Below are 22679 nucleotides of genomic sequence, written 5' to 3' on the forward strand. Positions count from 1 at the left end.
AAGCTCGACTCATCGCGGCGCGCGCTACGTCTCGCTAAAGGCTCACTACGTTACGTCGGCGGTGCGTTCACCTCAAGAGACGAGAAAGTTCCCTCGCGGACTCAAATCACTGTCGGGTTTTCCCTTCACAAGAACGACGATCGTACTATGGAAGAAAGCACACGTTGAGACTACGTAGTCAATCGGGGAGCTTTCTTCTCTCGCAGAGAAACTCCGGGATTCACTCCCGATGCGCTCTTTCTCCGCCCAGAAACTGCGACGCGTGGGAAAATCGGCAGATGGCCGAACTGCTGTTCGAAGTGACGCAGTCGAGGCTCCTCGAGACTCCGAAAGCCTTCGCGAGACGAATTTCACAACTGAGCGTTAGGTCCGTCGGTCAACAGCGCATCCAGGCCCCCGTATCGAGTTGGCCGTCTCCGTCGTCGTACGCGTACGTGCGAGTGAAGCTCTCTCGCGATTCCTCCAACAAGGAAACGGATAACGGAGAAGATCCAACGCGAGAGCGTGACCAAACATGAGACTACGGGTAACCTTAGACGAAAAGAACTTGCTCGCAAAAAGCCTCAACAATGAGGATGGTCTTGACGAGGTGCGAGAGGAAAAAACTAAGACCCTACGTCAGAACGTCGGCGTCGAGGGTAAATTACAGAAATCACTAAAGCGGACGGCGAGCTTTGTTTCGCTCCGTATTCAATTACGAGCCGACGTCGTCTGGCGGAGATTGTTCCTTCTCTTGAGATCCAAAGTCGAATCCTCGTGGAAATCCAGAACGAATACATACATGGCTTCTTTGAGAACCTGCGAGGGAGAGCTCTCCTCCGCCTCGATGGAATCTCACCGGGGGCCCGGACCCAGGGGCTTTCTTGGCACATCGCCCTGCGAGACGCCCGAGTGTGAACTCTGAGTCCTCTGCAAATTGAGTCGCGTGTCGGCTCGATAATGTAATCAGAGCTAAAAAAGAAACGCCTCGACCGAACTCGTTTTATCCATAAATGTGTGCTCTCTCTCGTCGTGTGAGAGCCGAGAAGAGACAAAGGAAGTTGGGAATGCACTCTCCGGGCGCGGAAAGCGCGAGGACGGGGCGGATGCACCGCGAATCGTTCCGAACTCGACTCGCTCGCTCGACGGGGAAGAAAGTGCGAAACGTTGAAAACCGTCTACGAGCCCTGGCTCTGGTTCGCGATGCAGAGTTCCGGCCTCCGAGCCATCCGCTGAATAAACACGAACACTTATACGCATATACGAGATCGAGGAAACAAATCAATCTTGTTAAGCGGAATGCGATATGCGGTCTGTACAAGTGGCTGTCTGTCGTCCCTCTACTGTATACGGAGGCTGGCTGGCTGCTTGCCTAGCCGGTCGACTGCTCGCTCCGTCAGACGAACGACATGTAGCGGGAGAATAATGTGTCAGTCACGTCAAGTATATTTCCCGCTGTCGAATGACTTGCGTGTCGTGTGTTTCGATCCCTCGATTCCGTCGTGACTGAGGGCCAGACCATGTGCGTACGCAGCTAGTGTTTCGAGCAGACTCCAGATAAAGTACAGGCCATGAGTGACCGGTGAGCTGACGAGCCTCGCCGGAACACGGGACAGGGCAACGAGGAGCTTCAGCCGTTCGCATACGACCGGAGTTCGGATCCCTCGATTTGGAAATCAAAAGGGGAACGATCCAGCTGCAGGACGGCTGCGCATCGCTCGAGAAATCGAAATAATTCCGGATTGACTAAAACACGGGGCATTTCTTTCGTTTCAGATCTCGAACGTGCGATGAAGGTCACGCAGGGAATGGCGAAAACGCCGTTTTGCCGGGATCGCCGGGACCTCCCAGGTGTCGTATCGGTAACCCATCGTGTTGTTGTGTCACCGAATACCGCACCTGGGACGACGACTGTCCTCTCTGTCAAGCCCTTCGCGAAGAGCACGTTCAGGACGAGTACACGCAGAGTATGTACCCTCTTGTAGTTAGTCGTTTGTCATTAGAAGTAATTACTCTCAGCTCAAACAGGCAGCCCCGCCCCCCCCTCCATCGACTGTTGTTGCTTCTGCTGCTGCCGCGGCCAGTTTTTTCCCTCCCGCTGATGAGGTCCTTGTGTAAAACAGCTCCAGAGCCCGATACGTGTTAGAATCTCGCGTCTGCACAATCAATCGCCGTATCGGATTATCCAAAGCCCCGGAGGCTGAAGCGGAGACACTGAGTGGAAGACGTTTTCGATTTCCTAAGAATTTTCTGTTCTCATTTGCAGTTTTAAACAGTGAGATGAGCGTGATGATCGAGGCGGTGTACGGCTTAAGTAGTCTTGTAGAGCAGAAGCTCAAGGAAAAACAGAAAACGCGACAGGATATCTGGAAACGAGAAGGCACGTTCGGCATCTTCGTCACCAAGGGCGAAGACGGCAGAAGAAGGATCGTGGTCAGGGATGGTTGGACTTCGTACCACATCGATGGTGAGTCTGCAATGCCGGACGTGCTCGCGGGTTAGTATCTGTTGAAATGTTTTAACTACGGAAGCACCAGTAGTGGTAGTCGCCCCCCACACTGCCAGGGGAACTCCTCACCGTCGAGACGACATGCGCGTTCTCAGGTGCTTCCCGTAGTTTTAGAAATTCCTCTTCTTCCGGAGGGCCCTCGAGGGCGGGAGAATTCATGAGAACGCCTGGTGAGCAATGTGGGACGCGGAGGAGAATGACGGATTTTCCCCTGTGCTCTGGGGAGAAGCCTCTGGGAATGTCCCGGGACCTTCCGCAAATTTCACATCGTGGCCGTCGGTGTTTGGATTCGGAACGCACGGCAGCTTTCCGTGCGGATGATTACAAAACTTAGCGAGAAAGTAATCCACTCGAGATTTTCGAGATCATTACTCAGGTCCTCATTGGGTTTTTCTCCGCCCTCCGCCGAGAGCAATTCCGAGACCTTTGGGGAGCTTCCCGCGCGCACCGAACTTGTCTGCCGCGCGTGGGAAGTGATCTAGGCAGAAACTGCAAGCGAGGGACATTGTCCCGTTGCACATTAAATGCTCACAATACTCGACGGAGTCCACTCGGACAGCGGGAAACTGGGACGGGCAATCCCAATGGATAAAAACTCCCTGTCTAAAAGTTCTTCGCCAGAGAGAGAAGCTTGTCAAGAGCTCAAGCGCTCTGCATCTTGGGGAGACGAGACGACGCGTTCGTGCCAGTTACAGAACCACCCGCTTTGAACCGCGGGTGGTGAACTTCGATGCTTCGAAAGTCTCGAAGGACCTGCAATATGCCGCGAGTCTACTCATGGAATGTGGATTAGCTGTGCAAGGATGAGGACGAGCGAGCTTGTTGCAGAGCCCTGTGAGTGAATAAGACATGCGGGGAGCAGAGTTCGGAAAGCGGAGCGCCAGCGCTCGGTGGAGGGGCTCGATGATGACGAGACGAGGAAGACGCCAATGATCAGACGGAGATCTCACCGTCTCGCTACCGTTACGAAAGCGTGTGTTCACTCGCCCCGTGCACTATCCGATAGAGCGTGCTGCTGCTGCTTGTTCCATCGAGTTCGCTGAAGTCGCCTCCTCCTTGACGGACGAATGGATGGATGGATGGGCAGACTGAAGAGATCGGAGAAGAAATGCGATTGAATACCACGGAGAACGAAACAGAGCCGGAAACGAAATAGCCAAACGGCGGAAGTGGAGCGTGAGGAATAAATATACGGAGCCAAATTGTTTGCCGCCCTTCTGCGAGGAACCCATATCTCAGTGAGACGGGCCTGAATACAGCGCGGAGTAATCTATAGCCCGTCGCAGGCATCTACTGGGTCTAGTGTTTGGCGCCAGTGACATCATTTCCGCCCTGGGGAAGAGAAAAACAGAAAAGACACCTACTACCTAAGAGAGCGTTCCGCGATGCGAGTTCGATGCAAGACGGCGAATAAGAGACAGGGAGAAACAAAAAGGCGAGAGGGATTGGCGGAGATTGCGTTGATCCCGGGCCACGAGTGGGAGATCCTGGTCTACGAGGCACCGACGACGAGCACCACCGTCACCGCGAGAAAATCGTCAATGTGAGCGAGCGCGACAAGGAACCACACGAGGATCAGAGGTAACGCGGCGGCGCGCAGCTATTCTCGCACGGAAAAACACGGTAAACTTTTTCCCATCCGAGTTCTCGCTCTGGTATTATGTTCGGCGGGGCCAGCCGCATATCATCGGGGAATTAAAAATATTCCGCGCTACGTACAACGATATTTCCGTGGCGGCCGTCGAGCGGCTCCACTCTGAGGCAGACTTCTTTCATTAGTCGCTCCTCTGACGGCGAAATGATGGCGAAGATGTGTCTAAGTTTCTCTTATCCTTCTCGCTAAACTTCAATACCGGCGAATAAGGGATCCGAGTTTTTTCCATGATGACATTCGTTCGGGAGTGAGGAACGAACTAGAGTTGAATGCATGCATTCGTTGGAACAAGCATCTCGGCGAGTGTTAGCCGAACCCAGTGTAGCTACCTACCGAGCGAAAAGTGGAATTTCCGTGAGCGCTCGTATGTTTGGATATTCCCGCGGACGGCGGAGCGGCCAGGAAAGCCTGCGACCGAACAGCTGATGACTCCCGCGGAAGTTTGAACTCGTTCTGCGGATGATCCTGGATCGGCCCCTCGGACGCAGCCACTCGTCTCGCAGCTAAATCTTTTCCCCTGCTATGGCTGTTGACTCTCCCACGGACACTGCTGAGTGTGTATTCGGAAAACGTTCGTGGAAGAGCCCAGCAGGCTGTCGATTCGATTTTCCGGCCTCGTTTTCCGCGGGGCCCTCACTCGATAGATTTCGCTGGCAGCTCTCCCAGGATGTGGTCCGTTGAGGCCTTCTGTGCCTCATCGAGGAAGCGGTTCATGGAATCGACCGACAACTTTCTCGGTGACATATCTCTCAAGCCTATAGGCACAATCCCGTAGGCACAAAAGCTTTGCTCTCTGGCTGTTGTGCTGTTTGCTCATCGAGCGACGCGTTGACATGCAGAAGCTTTTCGGGGGAAAAGTCGATGCTCACAATTATCGGAAGCGACGGTCGCTCCCCTAGGTGTTAGGCAACCAGCTTCGTGTGTTCTGATGCCACGAACCCGAAAGTTTCCACGTTCTTTAGATCTTCTGTTTCAAAATCCCTCCATGTTGAGGAGCGCTGAGTCGGCCACCGCTGCGAGATCTGACACCAAACTTCTGCAATTCTTTCCGATCAATGATATTTCTCTTCTTCTCTTCATTTCATCCCAAGTTCAAACTCTCAACATTTCATGTCATATTCCATATGATGTTCGATCTGGGAAGATTCCGCGCATTCCTACCGTAGGCCACCGACCGAAAATCGGGGGGCGCGTGCTCCTGTCCCCGGGACTGCTCACGAACTTGAAAACAGATCTTCAGGTCTGTCATGGGCAATCAGTAATCACGTATTGGATGATGCGTATATTGGAGAACTGAATCTTCACCTCGAACCTGGGAACGAGCTTGGCGGCTTCTGGGCACCGAAACGAACAGCGGATAGGATCGCGGGCGAAACGATGAAGTCCTACGAATCCGTTCGGACGAGCTGTTGACTCGCCTCGGAATTCGGTAGACAGTAGAAGGGCACCGTCTAGATTCTTGTGTTTTGCATGAAGCCTCACGGAGATGAGTGCCGCGGGTTCGGTTGCTTTTCTGTTATCCAATCTAGTTAAGTTGTTTTTGTGTGGCCTGCTTAATCCTCTTTCCGCTCTGCATGCTTGATTCACTACAGTGGCGCATACGGAGGTGGGGAAAAAAGCTGGGAGATGAGACAAAAAACGAAGCTGCCCGCCGGCCTGCTGTCGGAACCACGCGTTGGAAACACCCGATAACAGAACAAGTCTATTGGGTTCTATTCCGGGACCTATTGGGAAGCTCCGCGTGCTAATCTCCAGCCTGGATTACGAACAGTGCGTTGCGACTCGTCGTCGACCCGTTGACAAGAAACTTGTCGGAAGCAATCAAATCCCCTCCTGCGTTGCCCCCCCCCCCTTTCCATTGGCAACCCTTTCCCGCCCCGGGAGCTGCTCCCTGCAGGATTTCAACACTCGTTGTTTCGTTCCTCGCACCTCCGAGAATCATTCCCAGCCACGAGCAATCACAACTCCGTAGAGCTCATCACATTGAGGAGAATAAGCTCCGAGATTTCTTTCGTCTCAGAGCTTCATCCAAGGCTCGTGAGGACGAGCGATTCAAAGGAGTCGAAGATTTGTATCGATTCAACGTCGGTATCGCGGGCTCTGAGTCTCACTTAGTCGAACGGATGGCCGCGCTTCGCGTTCCCCCCTCTGTGACACGTTCCTGTCATTCCGGTCGAGCTGTGCTCCTGCAGCAGTAGTCCATATTTCACTAGGCGGCATCATCTGACACTCGTCACAATTCCAAAGCGGGAAACATCGATCACGCTTTCATTTGAGCCTGGATACATTTCACGTACATGTCTGAGCTTGCATACGTATGTGTTGGCGCGTTCAAGCTTCTTCGTCTGTGTGCGTTCGCGAGCTTCCCGAGGCTGGGTTCGAGTCCGTCACAATGCAGCCTTGGGCCATTCCGTGTCGGTGACACGACGTGATCCACGATGTCGGCGGCGGTGAAGACGACGACGACGACGACGATGATGATGACGACTTCTCTGACAACTTCTAGCAGATCCCGGGGCGGGAGCTATGAAGTTGGAATTCCTGAAAGTGCGACGGATTAAGTCGCGGAATAGGCTTCGTAGAAAGCGCACTTTAGGGTCTTCTGAAGAAGTGGCCGTATACTTGCACAGTGGCCGTCATCCCCTAAAACATGACACCTGTATAGCACAATGTATGAGTTTCCTTTATGGCTTCTCCGAATGAGGCTGTTGCTGCCCCTGTCGGCGCGGCGCCTGATGGCTTGGGCGCGAATTCCGCTATCTCTATTCCCGAGCTCCGGAAGTCTGAGAGACAAGGTTTTTCAGACTTTCGGATGAATCGTGGTGGTCATGATGGATCCGAGGTTGATCTCATAGAGGAACTTTCGAAACATCCCCCCAAACCTGTCAGATTGACTAGCGCTTCCGTTCGATCTTGTTATACATACATCAGGATATTGTCTGTGAGGGAGAAAGGAGGCTTAGCCGGCCAGCGGATAATGGCCGGATCCACACGGTCAGAGGAGGGAATTTTTCGCGGGACTACTTCCTCGCCGACGAAGGACGCGGAATATCTCATTGAAATTCGAGTAGTCTCGTTTATTCACGGACTATTCAGCAGACTCATCGGCGCGCGTCCTATCATCAAAAGTTTACGAGAGACCCACTCTCTTTTCCTTGTTGAACTTGCAGCTTTATAGAACGAATGTAAGTGTATGAACAAATGGCTCTTGGCATGCATGTCAGGCACTGCCCTGACCTTGGGATGCTCATCCCGAAGCGAAGACCGGATGATGTTCAGGAATAATTGATATCTGATTCCGTAGGAACTCGCAGAATTTTCTTTTCTCCTGGTCGATCGTGGACGATCGAGTGAATAGAAGTCGGGCGTCTGCAAAATCCGTGCGCCTCTGACTTTCATGATTCACTACCGTGAACCGCCTCCGTCTCGTAGCCCCGAAACGATCGAAAGCTATCGGTCATTTGCGCATGGTTCCACCCTTGTCGAACGTCTCACGTTTACATTCGATCGCTCCGGTGTAGTTTACAGCCGACCAACTTGCTTTGCAAGATATCCACGATAAAGACTTGTTTTCAAAAAATCACGGCTCCAAGCTCCTCACCAGTTACGCCAGCCAGACGCTGATGACAGCGAACCGAAGTTCGCCTTGTTGGAACTTCGGAGCGTGTTGATAGCGAGACGGTGTGTTCAGCTGAACATCCAAATATTGCCGAAAACTTCTCGGAACATGCGGAGGCGGTGCGATACGGTGTCCGCTGACGTCGATCACTAGCTGAGCTGCCATGCAACAACGTATATTTTTCTAATTCTGCCCCCGAATCATTCATTTTGCGCCGGTCTGAGTTTTGACATCTTTCTGCTTCGTTTCCGATGTGGACGTCGAAAGAGGGAGCGGCTCATGTACGATGAGCGTCCGAAGGCTCTTTTTCTGCCGACGACGTCTCAGCCTTCGCCGGTCGCTGTCGACACCGACAGCGATCCCTAGGCCTACAGCGGCAAAGAACGCATGGACACACGTGATGGGCGTCGCTCTTCATCATTTCATTAATAATCATAGCTGTCTGCTATTTAGGATTTCGCTCGACGTCGTCGTCGGCTCGTTCCGTGCACCGATCCGTCTGACCATCGTGAGGACGGCCTTCCAGGCGACCTCCCGATTTTCTGTTGGATGTTTACCGACCGTTCAGCCTACTGAACGACTGGAAGAAAATTCGGTTTCGCCCAAAGACACGTGAACTACTGGCGCTGTTCGTATTACCCTGAGCTCACTTTCAACCGGTACCCGTAGTCGAAATGGTTCCACTCTCACGCGTATCATGTTGACCACCGATGATTGATGGAGACATACAAGGAATTCTTGTCCCAACGGAACGTTTCGGGAAGGAGCGAGAAGAGCTCCATTGCAATCAATCCGGGGCTCTTCAAATTAGAATCCCAAATCAATGGTTGGGGATCTTTCCTGGAGAACCGTAAGAGCGATTACGCATGTGATGCGTCAGGCGTGCAGTGTCTGACGGAGCGGGATCGTATTCATGAAAGATTCAAAAATGCTGACATTTCATGAAACGGCGTTCAAGACGTGAATTACAGATCCAGGGATTCCGATTCGACCTCGGAGCCAATCGCCGGATAAGGAGCACAGCAGAAGCGTCTTACGTGAAATCATTCCCAGTCCCCGTTTACCTCGTTTCGAAATTTCTCACGTTCGGAGTCAGTCAGAGCTTCGGAGCCCATCGCCACTGCTGGCATGCATCGCCGTCTTCGTTTACGGCCGCCCGTAGTTATCGGGAATCTCGTGGGGTTCGTTGATGGACTGGCCGGTCAGTGGCTAGGCCGCATGGAGTGCTCGTTGGTTCGAAGCCGGCGGCTTGATCGGTCGGTACGTCGTTCCGTCCGTCTGTGGTTTGGCATATCGACAGACCTCCGATAAGAGCTTGCCTGAAGCCCTCCTATGAGCTGTTATTACCCTGGGAAGCAATCTGCTCTCTGTCAGTCGGGCGCGCAGTTCATGCGCCCGTAAAGCAACCACCAGACAGCCATACTGACGTCAATTTCTGTTTGATGTTCAGATAGCCCTGGATCTGTCATAAGCCGCCGACGCAGCCGAAGGGAGACTACGGGACACCGCTATGACGTCACTGCTTCCTTCAACGTGGCCACGCATATTCGCCAGGGCTCATGGCGCCCTCTGTCTTCGCCGGCGTACAATCGAGCGGTAAACATTTCCGAACGCCCTCTGTGCGCCGAGCTCGAAATCCGGAAACCGCCGGAGTGCGAGCTATCCACCAGATAGCGCCAGTGGTCTCGTGGGAAGAAGGAACGTTCGCCTTTCCACCCACAGTTGAATCGAGCTCTGCGAGACCGGGACATTCCTTCGCTTGCGCACGTTCGAGCACGCCGGAATTCCCCGCCCCTCTTTCCCGGTGCTTTTATTGTCGAGCTCCAGAGTCAGAAAAATTCATACGCGATTAATCGCGCAACCAGCTGAATATGAAGACGCGTGCATGCATCAACACGTGAGAGTACAGCTCGGGACTATAAGGGAAATTTCCTGCAGGCCGACTGCAACTCGGAGCAGAACTGCGTTTTCGGCTAGCTCTAGAAAACGACCATGGTCGGGGTGAGAATCTCCACCTTGATTTTTGGAAGAAATAGAAAATCGGTGGAGGGTCTCGAGTCTCGACAAGAGATCGACAAACAGGCCAGGGGACGGACGAAAATACAGTACAGACAGACGAACAGATGGACAGAGCGACTCGCGTGGCAGTTTCTTCTTGCTGCGGCCGCTTCTGTCGACGACGACAACGACAATGTCTTAGCTCTCGAGTATACCCGGCTTAGTTTGGAGCAATTCCAACGAGGGCGCCATTGAGCCAGCATCGGCTCAAGCGAAAGAACCGGCCGGGCAGACGGACCGGCAGGCTAGCGACCGGGCTTGCGTGCGTGCGGGCAGACGGACAGGCTGGCAGGCGGGCAAGCGGGCGGGCTGTCTGGAAGGGGACAGACGGTTGTGTCCTTCCCTTGCTGATCTATCCTTTCCACGAGCGGCGTTATCCTCTCCCTCGCCCAGTCGCTGCCGCCAGGTGAGGTTCCACTATGAGGGCAGCACGATCGCTCAATGTGAATCTAACCCGCGCAACCGAAAGAAACTTAGATGTGTCCGTGCCGGACTGGGTGTCACACATCTGACGACGAGCCCGCCGACAGTTTTGTTATTCTGCAAATAGACTCCTCCGCTACAATTGACACCATGTTGTGTTTTTCATCTTGTCATCGACGTCGTGCGAGCACTTTCTCGAACTGCGTTTAGGAACACGTTTTTCGGGCCTTCGGTCCGTTCTACGGAATTTCACTGAGCTCTTTGTGCATCAAGTTTCGTGCAAGTGTCGAACGTCTTCTTTTCGAATCCGCTGCTCGTCCGCTTAAGGCTGACGGGTCGACGAACAGCTGCGAGAAGCACGTGCTCGTCATGACGACGTGTTGCAGCTGCTTGTCTTACGCCTACCCGTCAGACGCGGAGCCCGTGCGTGGACGTCACGAAAAAATGAGGATGCGGAACGCTAATTATCAGCCGCTCCACTGTAACATGTAAGGCTGCAAGTGAAGGCGCCGGAGATCTCCGCGCGGCGGCATTTCTCCTTCTATCTTTCGAGCCCTCGGTTCCGACGTGCAGTTTCGTAGGGCTAGATCGGCGGTTCGTAAACCGTCAGCATATCGGACAACGAATCATCATTTTCACTGAGGAATTCTCTTCCGTCCTACGGCTCAAGCGTTCGTCCGTCCGCCGCTATTTTATTCTGCTTACCTCTGCGACTCTCCCACCGCTCTTCCAAATCAGCTTCCCCACGTCTCCACTTGCGTCGTAGATGCATAGGAGAAATTCACGACATCATAATATCAATCACGAGCGATATCTTCGCGCAGTTGACGAGAGGAGCGACGCAAACGGCGACGAGACCGACGGCGTGGAAAAGGCAAAAAACTGCAAACACGGTCAGTGCGGTGTGCCAATCAGAGCTCCTCGCACCGAGCATCCGTAGGCAGACTCCGCAGATAATTCGGAACTTCATTTTGGATTCTGCCTCAGCCTATCCGTTGGAGCGCACCCTCACGGACCTGCCCGCGAAGCAACGCGAGTGGAGTGAACGCGGGTCCCGGAGTCGGCAGTTCACGCCTTCTGTGGAATATTTGTGTCCTATGGTACGTTTTTATACGACCTGTCGTAGACCTTTTCGAATCGAGTGAGAGGTCCGTCGCATCAACGATAATCTTCAGTTCCCTCATAATCTCTTCGTCCACCACTCGTTCTCCGAAAGCGAACATTAGCGTCAAGTCCGATCTCAAACTTATTCGCGAAGTCTGAGCCGCAACCTCTAAGGATAAAGCGATCCTCCGACAACCGAAGAAATTAAAATCAAGAACTGGAGCCGTCGACCGAGAAATTGAACGTCCGGTCGACGCGCTTGTCCACTACGCTTGGCTTTTCTCCACTTCGAGCAACTGAGTTCCTCTTCCGACGAATCCGAATCGAAGGGAAGAGAAAACCTCTCTGGTTGTGCGCAAGTATAGGAGCAAGCGAACTCCAAGGAAAGTGGATAAAGCAAAAAAAAAACAGCTCCAAGGAAAGCGCCAATCAAAACGCACAGCGCATATCGCTTCGAGAGAGCTTCACCTGTCTCCTCGCTTTCGGACTGACTGAAAATCGGAGCTGCTCCAGCCGCTCCCGAAGCGAATCGAACAAGGCAAACTTGCCAAACTAGCGTTCGGCAAGACAAGCAAGCCAGCGAACGAAGCAAGCCAACGAGGGAATAGCAAGCAGAGGGAAACGTTGTCTGTGGAAAATCAACAAACGGGACGGCAGGAGAACAAAACGCAAGCACCGGCACAGATCGTGCAAACTTGACAACATTTTCTCCGAGGCAGTGACAGTTTAGAGTGCTTCCGTCGTTCCTCTTTGTTGTCGTCCGAGCCTCCGTTGAGTGACAACGAGATATCCTCCGTCGTCTACTTTTTCTCAAAAACGGCCATTCGGACAAGAGCGGAGTTGGAGAGAATACTGAATATTGGTAAGCACTTTAGATAGAATAATCAGAGCCGAGAGCAGTATAAGATGATTGGCCGCTATAATCGGTCGAGATTCTAGATATCGGAGCTTGCATCTTCCTGGAAGCGATGGGATGGAGCAGATTGAGTCGAGTGGATAGCCCGGGGGGCGAATCCTCGAGAAAGAAGTCTCCTTGTCCGATAGCTCCTGTAATGATTTCTATGAACATCGACGAAAATGAACGAGGTGCCAGCGAAGAGGGGGAGGTGGCGATGTCATCGGGGTGAGCCGCCAAGGTCGATGGCTGCCGCTACTGGACCTTAACAGTCTTAAAATGTATTGAGTGAGATAAGCGAGCTTGGAAAGCGCCTGACGTGAATAGGTACATACATCGAGCTGGCGAACTCGGTCTCGATACTTGTCCGCTCATATTGCAGTGGTTGTATCGACCCAGTGATCATTACGCTCTGTTGAGGGTAATCGGTCCACTGGCTGTACCGTGGTGTTTTCTAAAAAATCGCCGGAAGTAGCGACGGAAATTTCGAGCGGGCTTTCCGGACACGGCGAAATCTTCTCCATGGGTACTCCCACTCAGAATCCTCTTCCGAAGCCGTTGGACGCTCCCCGCCGCGACCGAGCTGTTTTTCTTTTCAAATGGGCGGAGAGAGATCCCAGCGTCTCGATCTCTCCGATTTTGAAGACGCACGATAATGTGACGTCCCCTCGGCGATGCGGGGTTTTCTTGAGGAGGCTGAAAACAGAAACTATTTTTCCCGGATGCCAATCTGTCCCTTCGGCAATGAGCCCGAGGAAATCATGACGACGAAGAAGTCCCGTGAGCTTGGCCAAGATGCCCAAAAGTAGGATGATGGTCTTGGCGGGGAAACTTGCCCTTCCTGCTAATAACATTACTTCGCCTATTCGCCCCCAACACGAACGGGCACGGAGGCGTGTGAGCTAGTAGAGACAACGACTGCCATAATTCAGAAGTTGCGAAGTTGGCGTGCCGGAGCCACACGATCGTATGGCTTCAACGCACACACATTTTAACATAACGATCATAGGCGTCGTTGTTGTTGTTGTTGTTTGCTGAACGTCGTGGAAGAAACATCGGGTCGGTCCACGATCCTCGACTCTAACGAGAGATAGGTGCTTGCCTCGTCGATCCTGACGCTAATTCAGACTCACTAATTTGGGAAGATGAGTCTGCCCGCGAAACGAGCTCTTCTCACAATGGCCAGAAGTCGGCTTCCCCGACATTCTTAGCCTGTCTAAGAGTGATGTTATTCTAAGCTTGTTTCGAAATGTGCCATAAATCTACGCCGACCAATTGCAGTTTGCTGATTTCGACTCTGTGTACGGACTCGACTCATCGAGATTACGAACGCGGCGGAACCATGATTCGGAAACTGTTTACATTAGAGCGTTCTTGCGAGAGGAAAGCGTAGATAGGAGCTTATTCGCGAAAGTCACTCCCACGAGCAGAGATAATATTTTTTTTTCCCATTTCCTCGGAAGCGCTGACTCGGGTTGGCTTCCTAAATGTTCCCGATGGTCAGCTATCTGGACGGAGAGACGGTTACGCGTTTGAATGCCGCCGATTCGATTCACGAGGCTCGCGGTGAAAGCTCTGTATAAATATAAATCATCGTTCATTTTGTCTACAGCAGTGCGAGATCCCACTGCGGTTCGAACTACGCCGCGCCGATCGCTGCGAGGCCATCCAGTTATTCCTGCGACAGCTGCTGAGAACGGGTCGGTCGCTGGACAAAGAAAATGAGCACAGAGTCCCGCTCCTCGGGACTCGCACGAGGGTGGTCGCCGATTCCCTGGGAGTATCCGTGTTCCAGTCCGTCACACGGAGCTCACTGTGTCTCGCAGACGTGCCGAACGGTCATTCCACAATGACGGGAGAGATATCGTCGTCAATGTCACGACATCGTTGATCGGAATACGTATATTTGCTGTGGTATACCATCCTTCCTGGGGGAACGAGGAACCCTGCTGGGGAGTTTGCCCCCCTCCTTCTGTGTCGGAGGTATTCCTTCGCGGTGCCACGCCGATTCTCGGTGAACGACTCGTATTGCCCGCCGTCTTGCAGTCGTTGCGGAGCAACAATTAATTGTTTCTCCAATTGAACTTGCGTTGGGTTCGCCAGGCTCAAGCTCCGGCCGATCTGAGCTCGTGCCGAGGAAAGGAGCGGCGCTAAGCTTTCGGGGAATCCGCTCCAACTTCCGCGACCCTAAGTTCTCGCATCCTCGGTTGCCTTCTCACTCGGTGTCAATTTGGATCCCCTCGTAAGAGTTCGGATGATTTCAGTTCATCTGTTGAGCCTTCGGAATGCGCAGCGTACACAGACGTTGTCCGAAGCCGACCGCGGCAGAGTCAACAGCAGTGACATCAACGGGACGTACATACATTTGTACGTACGTACTTAGAGATGAGAGAGGAGGGACCTCGCCCAGTTGCGTAGAACAATGGAAAACAGGAGCTTTCATTCAGCTTATTGATTCCGAGGGAAGCTGGGCGCGGTCTTATTCTTTCGCCTGGAGTCATCCTTCCTTCTTGATCTGATTTCGTTCGGTGCCGAGGTCCTCCTTCACCTGGAAAATGTTCCGCCCACCATATGCCGATCGTCCAGCCACGGTCAGCGATCGTCTCCCATATGAGTTTCGAGAGAAGATTATTATCTCTCTCGTTCAGAGAACGAATGTGATCGATAGAGCTGATTGAATTCTCGTACGGTATTGTATGGAGGGGACGATTGATGAATAAATGATTAACTGGATGACGTACACTGAGCGTCTCACGGAGCTCGCTCAACTGAGCAGCACTTTCTCACGGCTTGTCGAGAGCTGCTGGTGCTACCGTATGTGCGGATCGACAAGGTTGATCCCATCATTAAATAAGTCTGATCGAGCTGAGCCTGCACAAATCATAACATCTCGTTTGTTGATTATGGTTCTCGGGTCGTTGATGACGCGCTGCTACTCGCCAAATTCGCGATCACTTCCAGGGCGAGCGCGCGCGCGCTGACGATGGAAATTATTGACTGACGGCGCGGCGAGCCGCAAATACTGCGCTTTCTCCGTGGCGGACCGTTTCAGCGGTATGGACGTGAATTCATCGGGAAATATCGATCGATCGATAACATCCCAGACTACACGTTGGTAACAACCAGCGGCGACAGATGTCATATCTCTCTGTTGGCGTCGGATGAGGGCGTATTCGGTGGTCGTAGCCGCGACTTGGCCGTGATCCGCAGAAATCCCACGAACTGTCACCGTGTATGACGCGTTTTTCCGCATTGACCGGAGTAGCGGAACTGTCCGTCAGAGCAGTGTTCGGTGGGTGGCTCACGGCACGCGAATGTCAAACTCCTCGAAGACGACGGAGATATACAGCCGAGCGAAAAAAGACTCCGTGTTCGTTGTCGGCACCGGTCGATAAGGAAGCTGAATCAATTGGAGCATAGGGTACTCGGAGATAATTTTCGCCAGCTCTGAATATCCCAGGTGAATACGGTCCCCTGGACTTTTCTCAATCGAGCGTAACCCGGACTCGGGGCGAGCTTCCATTCCGTCTGGATTGAAGAAAACAAGCGTGCACTGTGGGAGACTCACTCAGTCAGTCGCAACGCTTCACTCACGTCACCAGACGGAATGCGATCGCTCCGATCCCGATCCCGACGTGTTCATCACGAACCTCCTCGGACTCGAGTCCACTCACTGAAGGAAATGTTTGCTCGCGGACGTGTCCGCCCCTCCACGCGTAGAAATCGACTCAATAATTCATTGAACGCCGACCGCGAGATTGTTCGTGACCTGTTGCTGGGTCAGTCTATGCTTGAATACCATTGTCCGGCCATTGACGCTAATGAATGGAAAAAGCCTCGAGCGTCTCGTGGCTCTCGCTGTGTTTTTTTCCCCTCATTGAGAACACAAACGAATGCGGTCGCGGTGACCAGCGAGAAAAAGACGATTGTAATCGGGTTCTGCTGCTATAGCAGCCCAACAACAAAGATACCTCTCCGTGCAGTCCACAGGCCGCGTAATCGATACATCGGTAGGGTACAGGCCTGAACTTGAACGACGAGCAAGTTTGCGATCTAATAAGCGGCCGATGATTTCGATGAACGCGGCTGTGTCGGGAGCGTGAACAATCGCTCGACGCCATACGGTCGAGCGTTCACGGCAATCGTTCCGTCGACGGTGGGCGACGATTCCGACGGATCTCGGACGGTATAGAAAACGTGATTCTAGATATGGTCCGTGTTGTTATTGGAAGCGACGTCGGAATCCTCTGACGGATCGCCGACCCTTCCGAAGGCCGGCGCGGCGTCTCCCGGAGATGTGGAAATACGTCGCTCGAGATAACTCGGAAAAGGAAAAAGCTTGAAGCTTAGACGGGCGGGCGGCCTCCCCACGGGGTCCCGGGTCGGGCTTTGACGTGGTGAGAAGTTGTCGGGCGATAAAAAGAGAGATCGGCGGCTAGGAGCCCCGTGAGCTGGAGAGCAAACAGAATGTTTGCGATTGTGTTAAAGAAGAAGGTGTCACGCAGGTCTCCACGCCGACTGTTTACAAGACGTGCACTTCGAATCGATCTCCTTTCCTGCGCTAAGATCGGTGCGGGGCTGTGTACGTATCGAGCTTCCCGTATCCGGACTCTCGCGTGATCATCGTATCTGACGAGTGAACGACGGGGACCGCGAGGGCGGACGGGACAGCGATCGGGACACGACCGGCGAACGCACCACGAGTGTTCGTGGCGCTCGCGTGTCGTTTGGTGCTACCTCCCACCTAATTCCTGTTCCTCATGCCGAAGCCGATGTCGTCGATGATCATCGTCGACACGTAACTCGATTCCCTTGATTCGTAACCATGACATAACGACTTGATTTAATTTAGCGGTAGCGTCTGCTCCCCTACCCCACGATTGACTCGAATGACAAAGAGCGGCGAAGACCCAGCGCATTACGAGGAGGCGCAGTTTACAGTCTAAAGGCGAATTAATTCCATTTTAGTGGCGAATGCCGTGGGAGGGGATGGCAAGAGCCCACCGGCGGGTTCGACCGTCCATCCCACGGTGGGGTTACCATCGCACCCCAGCCAACAACCGGTTCTCAGTCCCGCTACCACTCGCAGCCACAGTAAGTTCCGGTAGTGAAAACTTCTCGGCATGGTGTCGTTCCTTCCTCCGTAGTCGATCATGATTGCGATGTTCATGCTCACGGGAACTCCGATTGGGATGCTCTTCTCGTACGTACATAGTGGTTGGCATGATGCTATGAACGGACAGTGGAGATCGGTGATCCGAGGAATGCCCACCGGATCGCTTCGTAGGTGACCTCCGGACTTCTCATTCGGAGCATTGAATCCAAAGTGGGAGCACGAGCCTTCCCTTCACGTTAGCAGCGATGCTCGAACTTGTTAGACCGTAGCTAGCTGCTCCACCATTGATAGTCCCCAGTCCGCCGCCCCGATTCCGCTTTCCATCTACCGAGAGAATGTTCTCGTATCGGGTCTCTTTGACCAGATACAGCTCTCCTGAAGTCTTCCGGGGGCGAGTCCCTTCCCGATGTCGTTCCCTGCATCCGACCGATAGGTACTTATTGCAGCCGTCGCTTGTGCTCTTGTTTGTGGCACGTTGAAGTCGACTGTTCCTCCGGACGGTTAGCTATGCAGACAGCTTGGAGAAAGCCTCTGCGGGCGCTAGATAGAGCACGCTCCGTTGGAACTGGAGTCCAAACGAGGGAACTCACCCTGCAGCAATCCCTTCGCCTTCTCTCTGCTCGGCCCCGATCGTCCGCTTCTCTCGGAACAAGCAGACTCTTAGGAGGAAGAGCCGGACAGATTCGGAGTCTTAGAAAATCTCTTGACCGATTGACTGAGAAAACTAATTCACTCTCCTCTGCCTTAAATAGTTCCTGTGCGTCGAGGCATTCGCGCTGCCTTCTTTCTCGGAGTCATTGAGTTCTCGAAGGGTGCTCCTCGTTGAGAATTCTCAAAGTTCGACGTGAACTTGCGCATCCGTTTCCCGAGCCGGTTCCCAGGTTGTAAACAGGACGAGCCTTGGCTGGCCGGCCGCGCGGTCGATTGATCGATTGGTCGGCCGGTCAAGCAGTCAGTCAGTCAGTCAGTCATTCGGTCAGTCAGTCAGTCATTCGGTCGATCCATGGGATGGGAATTCCGGTCAGCGACGGAGATTCCGGCGCCGCACCATTCGGAGAATCCTCGGATTGAGTTCTGTTCGGGATAAACGACGGTCTTCCGCAAGTTCCACTCGTTTCACTGGAAAGTATGCGGGAGCGCGAACTCTTCCCATCGTTCTCTGAAGCGTCGGCTCTCCAGTGCCTCCACGTTGTCTCCTTCTTCTCATCACATTGTCGCCCTCCGTCATTGTCTCTCAGTTGAGCGGGTCCTCGTACTTCAATTTTTGTTTCCTACAATCTTGCCCCATCCTCCCCCGTCGTTGTTGTCAGCGTCATCGTTTTCCCCTGATCGGTTCGAAGACGTTTTGTTCCCGTCCGAGTGACGGACGACACGCAGCATCCGGGGCAGAATAGAAAACGACTGGACAGAAGGAAATCCAGGAAGACATTTGGCTTGACTTCTAGAAATAGACTCCCTCGACGAAGGCGCATTCTATATAGGACCCGAAGCTCGGAGGATAATATGATAATAATCTCGGAATTTCGTGTGTCTGAATTCCCTCCAGGTCTCTGTTTGGCCGAGAGTTTCACTTGTGTTTTCGAAAATCGCTTGAGCGGACGCTAAGCCACTCGAGGTCGTTAATTTTGCCCCTATGTGCGTTTCAACCTCGTGTTCGGTTCATTAGTATTTTCAGTTTTATTGTTTTTCTCATAGACCATGAGTAGCGAGCGCTCTAGGTCAAGTCCTCCCGTGGAGCAGAGCAAATCAACTGACTCTCATGACGAGGTGGCGTGACAGTGGAGCTGCCGCTGCTCTCGTCAAGTAAAAAAAAACAAGTTATTTTCAACGATCTTCACCTCGGCGAAGGACACGAGCTGCCGGTGGCGCGAAGAGCACCACTACCTATCCATGACTGCCGTGCGAACTACCGGGGCCCAAATATTCGGTGTAGATGATTTTCGGACTCTGCGGCAAAGCTCCTCGGCAGATGGCCCTTTCGTACATCTCTTCTCCCTTCCATTCTGATTCCTTTCCGATCTGATGAGTTCTCTTTCTCCGAAGCGGTGTCTATTGTTGACGTCACGTTTCCCGGCCCCGGAAGCCATCCGAGTATCATTTGCATCGTTCTCCTTATGAGTCATTCTTTCCTGCCGGTGGGTTTCCCCGGAGTGGAATCCTCACAGCTCGGGAAAAATAAGACGGGGACCTACGGGATGTTTGCGAAGTACGAACAGGAGTTCTCGTAAAGTTGAAGTGCGTAAGGCTTCTAAGTGGCGTTCTTGCAGAGTGCGTGGGACACGGAAGCCTCGGGCTGCCGCGCGGGGTGTTGACAAGGGATCAGAAGGAGGGCTAAGGGGAGAGGAACAAGGGGACCTGAGTTGGACTCAAAAGGTCTCGGAATGAAGGACGGCTCTGGCTCGCTCCGGACTGAGAAACGTTTGGGGTATCAGCTTTTTATATAGGCATTCCTCTGGGATGATGATAGACAGAGGGGTACCGGTCAAGGACGGGGAAGGGTCCGGGGAACGATGAGACTTGGAGTAGGGGGTGGGTTTCGCTTTGAAGTGTACGAGAAGGAAGAAAACGCGCCTCGTGGAGGAGGAGTGGGAATCCAAAAGCGCCCGGGGCTGGGCCCGCTATTCCGAAGATAAAGCGTCGACCCTGTCACGCAAATCCTCCACCTGGACTGGGAGGACCCGACTCTCAGCAGCGGCACCGCGCCGCTGAACCTGCCTGTGGTTTACAGACAGCTGCCGACTCGGGCAATTAGGAGAGGACGAGATTGGCCCTTTTTAGCGCTTCCGTGGCCGTAGAGCACAAGGACCGGTCGAGCGGGAAGAGCCGAAGCCGATAATTCGAGGAATGTAGCGACGGACGTAGTGAGGCGTAAGAACGTGATTCGGTGTCACTGTTTGAGGAACGTATCGGAGGAATCTAGGACGAAAAACGGGAGCACCAGGCTAGCGCCGACACGTCCTCACTCTCGGGAAGCGACGGGTCATGCCTGTTTGTCCTGCGATATTCCCCAGAGCCCGGCTCCGATCCATGATTAGGATCCTGCCACGGTCACTCGAAGTCGCACGACGCAGTCAGCAAAGCCTGCCGCGGCCTCCTGGAGAAGCCGTGAACGAGCGACTGCGAGGTGTTTGTAGTAAGTGCTGCACGTCGCCGCTGGCTTCGAAAAACATAAAGTTTTGTTGCCGTCGTTCGTTGAGTTGTCGAACAAAAACTACTGGAGGCGCCCAGCACCGAAACAGCAGGAACGGTTGCAGCCATGCCTTGAGGCCGTCGAAACACCAGCTCTGAGTGATTGAAGCGGAGAAAAAACCCTATTTCACACCGGAGGAAGAAAAAATACCGAGTACAAGGCCGGCCGACTTTCGCAGCGACAAACAGAAATTGCGTCTTCGCTGAGGGACAATATTCCCGTACCTCGATGATGGAGCGAGCTCTATCTCTCAACGAACTCATGAGCCAGTCCCGAAATAACGTCTGTGAGTCCAGCGAAGCTTCGGAATCGACGCCACCCGCGAGCTCTCAGAAACAGAGGGAACTGTATGGAAATCCTCCTTTCCCTCTCTGCTCGGAGGCAGGGAATTCCCGATAAGTGGTTTCTTCGGATCCAGATACGACTGCGACGACGCTGCCGCGAACGGGGCCACAAGACTCCCGCAAAACATGATTCGGAAGCTAGCCTTCCAGGCTTTCTCACGACTTCCGATAAGGCGTCGGAATTATTGAGGCGCGCCGTCACCGGCTGCGTCGTCGTCGGATCGGAGTAAATCATCATCCGGAGTTCTTGACAAAAGTTCCAGAGAGAGGGAGACCGGGCTCCGGGTCGGGGAAAAGATAGTCCCCGTTTCGCCAGGTGAGGGGCTCCGGGAGAAGTCGTCACTGTTTCCTCCTCTGAATTTTGTGAACAGGCAATCTGATGCTCCGAAGCGCGAAACACGAGAGGAAAAACGAGGAGTGGTTCGCCGAACTTTCCTTCGGCTAGATGTTCGTTTCTTCCGATCTTGCTCGAGTTCCGCCGCAACTTGTTGTTGTGATCGCAACAAATCTATCCTCTTTTGTGGAAGCCCGACAGCCGGGTGGCCGAGAAAATAATCTTCGGTGTGGGAGAACATATCCGCTCATCTTATCACTCCCTAATCCTCCCTTTGATTGTTCGTCTGAGCCGACGTCCAGATCCCGTCCGGAGAGATAGTGTTCCCGGTCGGCGTGGAGTAGGATTGTTGAAGGAGAAAAATATCAGCTCCTGGCCTGTATTGGAATCTCTGACGGGGCAAAAAAGAAACCATATGAGGTCAGTGGGACGAGGACGAATTCCGTCGTTGGAAAATATAGGATGTGTTCTAAATGCCGAGTACGATATATGTTCAGCAAGAGAAGGGCATTGAGAGGTTTCCCGCGAAAAGCTATCCCGATAGGCTGCAACCGAAAACGGGACTCGAAATTGGGATTCCTCGAGGGGAATTGCTCCAGAACGCATGTGAGGCAAGAGAAATATTGAATCCACTCCCAAGTGCCCGAGTCACGCCCGCGAAATGGGCACGCGGGAACTTGGCAAAAAGATCGAGTCGACGTTTTCCCCTTGAAGACCGCGAGGCTTTGGATCATCCCGTAATAAAACTTGCCATTGCTCGTCCTTCTTTCTCTATGCTCCTCGCCGCCGCTACTCGGAGCAGTGAGGCAGTTTCTCCGAGGAGGTCGTTGTCGGTGACTGGTGTCACCTCGGGTGCTCAGTCAGTCAGATCTCGCTCGCTCGCGCGGCGAAGTCGTCGGGAATAACGGAAGGGAATTCACTGGACGATCGCAAATGTCCTCGCCGGTCGTGACGTCCAGCCAGATGCCCTTCGGAGTCGAGAGACAATAAAAGAGTTAGTCGTCGACCGGCGGCCGGAGAACGGGTTGACTGGATTCCTTTTATTATGTCGTTATGTGAGAGCCACGTGATCTGCCTCTATTGCCGCCTAGTCGGGAGTGAAACTGTTCTGGATTTATTTCCTCCACGGAATCGCAGAAACGGCCGACGTACGCCTTGAGTACTTCTCGAGACGCGTGCTTCCCCGACCAGCTGGTCAGTCCTCGGGTGGGTCGGTAACTAAATCGCCGGCGGCTCACGTGGTAATTATTCAGTATGGAAATTGCGACCCTCTTTATGCTTCTCCGCAGGCGAGAACGTTCTCGCTTCTGGTGTTCAAGCTTCCTCTTTCATTTTCCGCGTCTCCGACGGCCTTCTACTCTTGAAGGACTTCCCACCGAAAGACGCGCTCTGTATGTACATTGAGACGTGTACGATGCGGTAATTGCGACTGAGGCAAGCGTGGCCTTATTCCC

At 53.3% G+C, this 22679-nt stretch overlaps 1 protein-coding gene across 1 annotated transcript in view; it reads left to right on the plus strand.

The window, feature by feature from the left end:
- Nucleotides 1-1550: 1550 nt before the first annotated feature.
- LOC100897435 (calcium/calmodulin-dependent 3',5'-cyclic nucleotide phosphodiesterase 1B-like) overlaps nucleotides 1551-22679 on the plus strand; it is a 59962-nt gene continuing 38833 nt past the window's right edge. The window contains exons 1-3 of the mRNA XM_018638318.1: nucleotides 1551-1561; nucleotides 1756-1946; nucleotides 2246-2446. Of these exons, the coding sequence (XP_018493834.1) occupies nucleotides 1551-1561; nucleotides 1756-1946; nucleotides 2246-2446 (403 nt within the window). The remainder of the gene's footprint in view (nucleotides 1562-1755; nucleotides 1947-2245; nucleotides 2447-22679) is intronic.

The sequence above is a fragment of the Galendromus occidentalis genome, unplaced genomic scaffold (genome assembly GCF_000255335.2).
Source record: "Galendromus occidentalis unplaced genomic scaffold, Mocc_1.1 scf7180000076873, whole genome shotgun sequence".
NCBI lineage: Eukaryota > Metazoa > Arthropoda > Arachnida > Mesostigmata > Phytoseiidae > Galendromus > Galendromus occidentalis.